The sequence below is a fragment of the Rhineura floridana genome, chromosome 8 (genome assembly GCF_030035675.1).
Source record: "Rhineura floridana isolate rRhiFlo1 chromosome 8, rRhiFlo1.hap2, whole genome shotgun sequence".
Taxonomy (NCBI): Eukaryota; Metazoa; Chordata; class Lepidosauria; order Squamata; family Rhineuridae; genus Rhineura; species Rhineura floridana.
This window is the reverse complement of record NC_084487.1, coordinates 36,113,142-36,122,207: the sequence shown is the minus strand read 5'-3', so window position 1 is coordinate 36,122,207 and position 9,066 is coordinate 36,113,142. Positions and strand designations below refer to the sequence as shown.

The 9,066-nt window shown below is 39.4% G+C and overlaps 1 protein-coding gene across 6 annotated transcripts in view; it reads right to left on the bottom strand.

Annotated features, from left to right (window-relative positions):
* The window catches only part of HCFC2 (host cell factor C2), a 60,055-nt gene that overhangs the window by 9,538 nt on the left and 41,451 nt on the right, over positions 1-9,066 (bottom strand). For 5 of the 6 annotated variants that reach the window (XM_061638883.1, XM_061638885.1, XM_061638886.1 and 2 more), the window contains one exon: positions 3,055-8,738. The exons of the other annotated variant lie outside the window; for it this stretch is intronic. In XM_061638883.1, coding sequence (XP_061494867.1) covers positions 8,713-8,738 — 26 coding nt within the window. In that variant the 3' untranslated portion in view covers positions 3,055-8,712. Of the gene's footprint in view, positions 1-3,054; positions 8,739-9,066 lie in introns of those variants that run through there. 6 annotated transcript variants of the gene reach the window in all.

Below are 9,066 nucleotides of genomic sequence, written 5' to 3'. Positions count from 1 at the left end.
TCTCTTTAAAGAAACCAGATTCTGTTTACTTGTGACAGTTTACTTTTGGTAAATTAGGTTTTTTGTTTTTAACATCAACATTTCTATGCTTGGTGGGAACTCTCAAATGTTTATAACATTTGTACAGAGTGTAGGTTTAAGCTTTTGTCTATGGTTCTGAAATGGAAAGCTTATGCTTCCATTTGGCTGGATGTTTCCTGTCTTTGTAATAAACTACAGCAGCCTTTTGGGCCCCAGATGTTGGTGGACTGCAACTCCCATCAGTGCTACCTAGCGTGGCCAATGATCAGGAATTTTGGGAACTTTAGTCCCGCATCATCTGGGCACTCAAAGGTTGGGAAAGGCTGAAATGTAATATACCCAAATACTACTACTTAATTTTATATATGGACAGATTGTGCCAAAGACCACATGTCCTGGTACATTAGTGTCTAGAATGGGACAAAGATTATGATGGGGCAGCATAATACTGTTGATATTAGAATAAAAGCTACTGGCATCAGCTATACTATAGCTCAGAGCAACTGCATAATGACAAGAGGTGATCCTCCACAAATGAAATAGTCCTTGGCTTTGAAAAGCTGTGATGTTAACACAGCATGGGGAACATTTTTCTGTTAGGAACCATGTTCCCTCAGGGTTAATCTGGCAGGAGTGGTGGAGCCAAAGCTGGAGGTGGGTGTGATCAAAACTTTTCATTGGAGTACCTTCCTTTCCAATTTTCCCCTCCTTGCTACACACATGAAACTAAGCCAAGGGCTGTATTTTAACTGCCCCTAGTACAGCATTAAAGCTTTGAGTAGGAAACAGCAATTAGCATCTTCTATTGCTTTCCTTCCTTTGCCTTGAGCCATTGTCCTGCTCTTCAGAGGCCCTGTAGTAAAGTTAATTGCTGACTTGTTTTATGTGACCTTTTATTATTTATTTATTATTTGATTTTTATTCTGCCCTTCCTCCCAGTAGGAGCCCAGGGCCAGAAACAAAAGCACTGAAAAGACTTTAAAACTTCATAACAACAGACTTTAAAATATATTAAAACAAAACATCTTTTAAAAAAGCTTTAAAAACATATTTAAAAAAAAAGGTTTAAAAACATTAAAGCAATTCCAAAACAGATAATAAGGAATAAGGTCTCAACTTAAAAGGCTTGTTGAAAGAGGAAGGTCTTCAGTAGGTGCTGAAAAGATAACAGAGATTGCACTACCTTAATGATCTACTTAAGTTAAAAGGTGTGGCAGAATCTGAAGAACTGTTTGTCTAGAAGCCTGATGAGCAAACTGCCAGCTAAATTTCCTGGAATATAATATGGTACACTGGTCATCTACTGTTTTTACTAGACTCGATACATTTTGGCATGAATCTCCAATCATCCATGGATTCTTATTACTTTATGGTATAGTTGGGCTTCTGCTGGGAGGAAGAGTGGGATATAAATCAAATAAATAATTGCCTCCTACACACCAGTGCTATCAGTGATGCCTGTTGCGGTTGTGTTAGTGTACATCTGTGGCATGACAATGGAAGGAACAGCATATTGCAGGGACACAAATGTGATACAGTACCTATATTCCAACCTGTGGAACACTTGCATTATGACAATTCAGTACAAGTCAGTGTCCCAGGGCCTTTAGAGAGGAGATGTGATGCAGCAGCCTTGCTGAAATCAAATCTGTCTGCGTCTGGTTAGGGCCTGCATGGGAAAGTGCTGGGGAGCCTCATGTATGCTACACTGAGTTCCAACATGGAAGGTAGGAAATAAAACATTCTGAAGGTGAGAACTCCGTAATTAACAGATCAAAAGTTTATGAATGATGAACATACATGTCCTGAAGGATTGGAGTCCTGAGTGCATTCTTGCATTGTAAAGTGGATGTTATGTCCTAATTCCATGGTTTTTAAAACTCGTAAGGAACTGAAGCACTTGAGACTTAAAAGGATTAGATTTATTTAGTCACTTCATCTAACTGATGCCTTCTATAGGCACCTGAATGGCCTCAAGTATGATTGCTCTTGGTATAGTAGTAAATTGCTCTGATTAGGTGCCTGTTGGTGGTCCATATTGCATTTCTTCTCACATTAGCTTAACTGTCATTTGCATGTTTTAGGTTTGATTGGCATTGTAATTGGCACAGTCTTCTGTATTACCTACCTCTAGAAACAGGATCCTCCGTGGCTCAGAGTGGTAAGCGGCAGTAACGCAGCCGAAGCTCTGCTCACGGCCGGAGTTCGATTCCAACCAGGGGCATCACTAGGGCAGTGCGGCAGGTGCAGGCCGCACCGGGTGACACCACCAGACAGGGATGACACCCAGAGCCGCCCCCCCCCCCAGGCACTGCCTAGGCACCGAGAGCCTTCACGTGCCACGCCAGCTGCCTTCCTTGGCTGTTAGAAGGTGGAAGAGGCGGCGGCGCGCTCCTGGGCCCTGTTGTTCGGCTGTGCGCGCGTGCTACACGCGCACGATCACTCACAGTCTCAGGGAGAAGGCGCTGCAGGCCGCACCGGGTGACACCAACCCTAGTGACGCCACTGATTCCAACAGAAGGAGAAAAGTCAAATCTCCGGTAAAAGGGGTCAAGGTCCACTCAGCCTTCCATGCATCCGTGGTTGGTAAAATGAGTACCCGGCCTATGCTGGGGGGTAAAGAAAGGCCAGGGAAGGAACTTGCAATCCCACCCCATCTATACGGTCTCCCTAGTAAACATCGCAAAACATCACCCAAAGAGTTGGAAACGACTTGCACTACAAGTGTGGGGATACCTTTACCTTTAGAAACAGGAGAGGGAATGGAAGGTACTGAAGCCTTGAGACCTTGCTCATTCCTCCTAACTGCCATATTATCAGCAGGCACAATCCACACAATTTCAAGCCTATCTTTGCAGCCATAAAGGCCAAAAGCAATTTAAAGGAAAGCTGTAGCTTTTTTAAGAAGCTAAATTCTGCCAACACCACAGTTGTGGAAATGCAACTAGACCTACTTCTAAACTCTGCTCCTTTAAAAGTTACACATAAACATATTTTTTTTAAAAAGTACACAGGTAAACTTGATTAGGACAATTCACTTTATTATTACAAAGAAGAATGCTACTTTTGTTGTACAAAATATTGGATTTCTTTGTAGACACTACTTCAGTCATTAGACAATAACTAGCTGGCTTTAACCATATCCCCAACATTCCAGTTAACTATGGTATCATTTTTGTTAAAGTCTATGGCTTGCTGATGTGTTCTACTTCAAAACTATGGTCAGATATTGCTATAAATCATATATAACATTGGCTACGTTCACAGAATCATATCATGCCTCAATAAGACATAATTGAGGCTTTTGCCAGTGAACACAGCCCTTTCCTTCACTGTGTGAGCAACGAAGCCTCTATTTAACTATGGTTTCCCATACCATTCAAACTGGGAAGCTATTGTTACTGGCTTTGGAACCGACTAGAATAATAAACCATAATAAACAAATGTCAAATGGTGGTTTAATATTTTGACTTCTCCTGAAATTGGTAACCATAGTTTCCTGCATCAGACAAAATAGGAACCTATGGTTAATAAGAAGCTTCCTGTTTTGACACTCCATGCTGCAACGGAAGAAGCAAAGGGCCTACACGTGCAGGTAAAAGTCTTGTTCATATTGTGGCTTATTAAGACAAGATATAATCATTCAAATCCAGCCAGTTTCTTGTTCACAAAGCTAGATATCCATTGTCACAAAACATCTTAAGTGAAACCGATGCAGTAAGTCATAAATAGCATGGACATTTCTACTTATAACTTTCATACCAAGTCCACTATTCCTTGAAGTTGCTACAGGATGGATTCAGATTTATACAGGATGTTACACATATACTTTAACAATTGCAAACAAAGAGTATCCACCAGTTTCTTAAATAGCCTAATTTATCTTTTCAGTGAAATTCTGATGGGAAAGATATCCAAATATACTGAGTAGATATTGACGCTTAAACAGAATAGGCTTCAAATATAAACTTTAAAATGGGATGTATACATTTTAAGTGCTATTGACAGAAGCAGGCCACAAAAATAGTTATACTATGTAAAAGGGGGGACTACAGAAAACTGATAAGCATGTTACTAATCTCACGTTATATAGGGGAAGGCTGTAGACATGTGACAAATTTATATAATAGCCTATTGGCGTAAGCACACTTTACACTGAAAATCATGTCTGGATGAACACTGCCACAAATTTACCTTTGGTAGTCATGACATACCCTTAAAAACAAGTGCAGAAATATATGAACTCAAAGTGCAAAAATACAGATGTACTCAACAGATCATATTGTTAAGTAATGTATCTACAATCAAAGGTTATTAGTAGCTAAGTAGCCACACAACAAGAATTCTCACATTCTGTAACAGCATGCCTCCCTAACAAAAACATTTTTTTAAAAATACACAATTGTTTAGTCTCCCCTTACTATGAAAAGGTTCTTTACAACCCTATGGCAGCTCTGGATCCAATCCAGAGTTGGAAGTAGTGTGTGGTGACTAAGGAGGCGGGAAGCACGTTGCTTGTCTATGACAACTCAGGGAAGAACTGCATGTTCCTGACAGCTACATATATGTCATCACAAAGCCCTTCCTCTGGCTTTGAAAACCGTGGGTGGTAGTCAGCAAAGTCACTGAGCTCACAAAATGACTTCCCCTCACACAATGGAACTTCTCCATGTGCCCTCACAACCCCCAAATCTGCTCTGGAGTATTGGGGAAAACCCCAGAGCAGATTTGGGGGTGCAGGAATGTGCATGGGGGGACAGAAAGATGTTCTACTGCCTGAGTAGACAATGTTCCACAAGTAGAGTGACTTCATTGGATATAACCCCATGACTGTAATTTTTTTGAAGTTTTATGTTTCACAGTACGAGTCAAGAACAACTTAAGATATTCTGCATTCATTGTAGCCTGTGTAATTTTAATGGCCAAGGATATTCAGAATCTAACAGCAGCTTCACACTCTTTCTGAATGGGTGTTAAATATATGAATTGGGAAAGGGTGCATAACGTGAGTGAAGTAACGTTGATTAGTTTCACCCTGCACATGGCAGACACATTTTTATAAAGTTGCAACACTGACATCCCCTTTCCAACAGAATGATGAAAATTCATCTCAGAAAAAGTGACTGTGAAGTTCCCTTGGTGAACTGGATGTATAGAGCATTTAACTGGCAGTTATGGGTGTCATGGCATTTTCAGCTCGATATGTAAAATTCATCAAGCCTAATATTGCCATTTCTCACTATCATATACAAACCTTAAATTATGTAATCCCCCCATTCTTTAGGGAGTAGCCCACAGAAAGTGCTACTTATTACTATTTCAAGAAAACCTACAAAATATGTTAGCCATTGTTTTTTGCTGGCATTATAGATTGTGCTGCAATACTTAAACTGCATCAGCATATCCATATTTCACTGTTAATGGAACGGCCACAAGTTTTGTTCTGATGTACTGAATCTCCTGGTGGTCATTTGACCACATAAATATTTTCTTTACCATATTAGTCAGTGCGGAAGCTAGTTGAGCTGGGTTTTACACAACCCACAGACTTTGGGTAAGTCACTTTCTCTCAGCTTCAGTTTTCCTATCTGCAAAATTGACTACAAGTGGCCTTCCTCAAAGAAGTCATGTTAGTGTGAACAAGGAATGATTGTAAAGCACTAGCATTGCCCTGTCCATTTTAAAACTGATCTTGTAGATCAAGTAGTTCCCATCTTAATTTATTAGGCATTGATGGAAAAAATGAAGTGCAAAATATTCACTTTATTGCACATATGCATTTAAATCAGGTTTCAAAATTAAATCTTAATGCCAATGGATGAAATCCATAGGAACCTGCACAAGGCCAATTCAAACGAATGTAAAGAGCATAGCTGTTTACAAAAAGATGCTCATGTTGGATTTGCCTTTATGTGACATTCACCTAATTCAACCTTTGCCAAGCTGGTACCCTCCAGGTTTGAACTACAGCTCCCATCAGCCCCAGCCAGCACCGGAGGCACCAGGTTGGTGAAGGCTGACCAAGTATACTGGCAAAATTCACCTCTTTTATGCTATAATTTGGTAAACAACTGTTTATTTATAAAATGGCATCCAACTGCCTCTATTTAGTACACTTGTGTGTTTAGGAACAGATTAACATTCCTATTAAGAGTCGCTTCACATGCAACACTTTTGCTACAAAAGAGTAGGATAAACATACATTGCCATATGTGAACGTTGTCCTGGTGTCTATTTTGCAGTGCACATATTGTTTTTTCCCTCTACTCACTTGTAGGAAAAATGTGAAGGAGCCTGAAGCGGCTGGCACATTAGTGATAACATGATTAAGGTAGAATGACTACTAAACACTATAAGGATATAAAACTAAGGCAAAAACAAGCTATTAAGAAAACTAATGGGAAAAATGTATGCCACAGAAGCATGCAAATATGTGCAAATTTGCTTTAACTTTAACGTTTCTGGAAACAAAAAATGTTACAAAGTTAAATTCTTATTAGTGCAAAATAGCATGAATATTCCAAAACAAAGCATACAGTTTTCTTTCTTTTTTTAAATGAAGCATTTACCATGGAGGACTTTAATATGTAAAGACTCTTGTAAACATTCAAAATATCTACAGATTTAACATTTCTACGCCCACGAGAAACTAAGAGTAGTGCATTTACACTGACATTGCTTCTCGTAACAGAAGTGACTAGTTTAGTAATTTGCATATCATCGGGGATACTTTCAAAGATTAGAATATGTGTTTACAAACACTAGAAAAATTTTACAAAAATGAATATATTAAAATATTCTATACATTTTAAGTTACTGTAAACTAAAAATTTGCCTTGTACTGAAACAACATGATGAATATGGAATATAAGCCAAAAGAAAACATCTACATGTAGAGAAAGATGGGGGTGAGCAACTTCATATATGATCACCTACATATTTTGAATTAGCTTGCAAGTCTTCAGGGTTGCACCTGTTAATGTGATGTCACTATGTCTAGACAGCTAGTTAGAGTTTATTGGAAGACTCACTTCTGCCCTCTGGCATCATATCACCCTTGCCTCTATTGAAAAGCATGAGGGCATCATGCCATGTAATACAGACAGTCAAAAAAGGAATATAAGTGGGCATAACAGATGAAGCCTGAAATTCAAAGTGGCAAATGAGAACAGTTCATCCTTGTGAAAATCATTCATCTCTTAACTACACAACACTTTACTAAAGATTATTTTTAGTCCCTGCTTGAGCAGAAGAATACCAGCGAAGCAGAGCACAGGATCTGTTGCCTCAGTGCAAAGACCAATGCTCAGCTCTTCCCATACAATGGTTTTCATTCCCTACAAATCATTTCCACCAGTAAAGTTGAAAACCTGGGGAAAATGACACACATGCTTGACTTTCAGACCAACAAACCTATTCCAAGAATTTGGGAGAGTTTCAGCATACCCTGTCAGACTTATGGATACATATTTTACTTGAACACAAAATCTTCTCATGTTTTTAAGTTTTCTTGTATGGGTAATTTGGAAACAGTATATTTAAAGCAACCCGTTACTAAAACGGGACAGAAAAAAAATGGGAGACAGTTCACATTCATCTGAAAAACTTACAAGTGAAAATTATGAAAATCAACATTAATTGTATCAAGGCAACTACAGTAATGTTTGAAAACCAACTAGTTCACTTTCAACCTCTCCAATGCTATATATTTACTGCAGCCTTTGAACAACATGTTCTGTAATAGTTCTATGGATCGTAATCCACAGGGATGTGCAAATAACCTACATTTTGGGGTAGCATTTCTTTCAGCTGCTCCCCAAACAGAACCCCCGAACTATATTTTAAACTTCTCTGAGGATGGTTCCAGACAGATATTGTGGGATCCTTGTGCATGTAGGTTTTGGGTGGCATCTACAGAACATCATTAGCATCAAACTGCCAGCCCATATTAAACCCCCCAAAATTTATTCTCGATTAACCCTTTTCACGGAAAATTCCAAATTAAAAAAGCCTGTTCCAAACAACCCATTTGCAATTTCTGAAGAACCCATTTACAATATTAAATCCCTGTCTGGAAGCACCCTGAGTTTGTCTTAAAAACTGTTTAAAGGAAAATCAACACACGTTTATGCGTTATTCCTCCTGATGGGCTTCTTTAAAAATGGTCAAGCCAAATCACAAGCTTGCTTTTTAAACTCGGCAAAATTTAAAGTGAAATTGACCGTCTATGTCTAGAACAAAAGCTGCATTATAGAGTCAGACCATTGGTCCATCTAGCTCAATAATGTCCACACTGACTAGTGGGGCTCTCCAGGATTTTAGACGGGAGCCTTTCCCAGCTTTATGCGAGATGCCAGAGACTGAACCTGGATCCTTCGATGTGCAAAGCACATGTTCTACCACTGAGCTACAGCCCTTTTCTGTGTCTTGGAAGCTAACACAATTGGGGGTCTATTTGCTGGGAGCTATTGGAAGGAAGACTCACCAAAAATCTAGATGCATATGTAACCCTCTGAATATCAGCTAGGGACTCTAAAGTGACCATACTGGAAGAAGTGGTATGAAAAATGCAGTCACTACAGGTCCAGTTCTGCACGACTGCAAAGTGTTGATACTGTAAAATGAAGTATTTGGAGGATTTACAAAACACCACTGGTGCTATTTCACAACTTGCAACATAATATGCTGTTTCTATTTTGAACTTGATGTTTTCGTTTCTGCAAAGGAAGAAAAAATGTTGTTTAAAACTTCCAGAATCCAGGACAGCCAAATTCAATCATACAGATAAACCATTTAATATCAGAATACAGTAGGGCCCCACTCATTCAGCGGGTTACGTTCTGGAGCCCCGCTGTAAAGCGGAACACATAGAATAGAATGGCGCACGATGCCTGAAAACCACCGTAAAAGTGGAACAAGTGCCGTATGAGTGGGGCTTTAGTCTAATTGCGTCTAATTGAGGCCGCTGTATTAACAAATCGCTGTAAAGCGGGGCCCTACTGTACTTGAATTTAAAAGTTTGGTTTTAATGGCTTGCAACTGCCA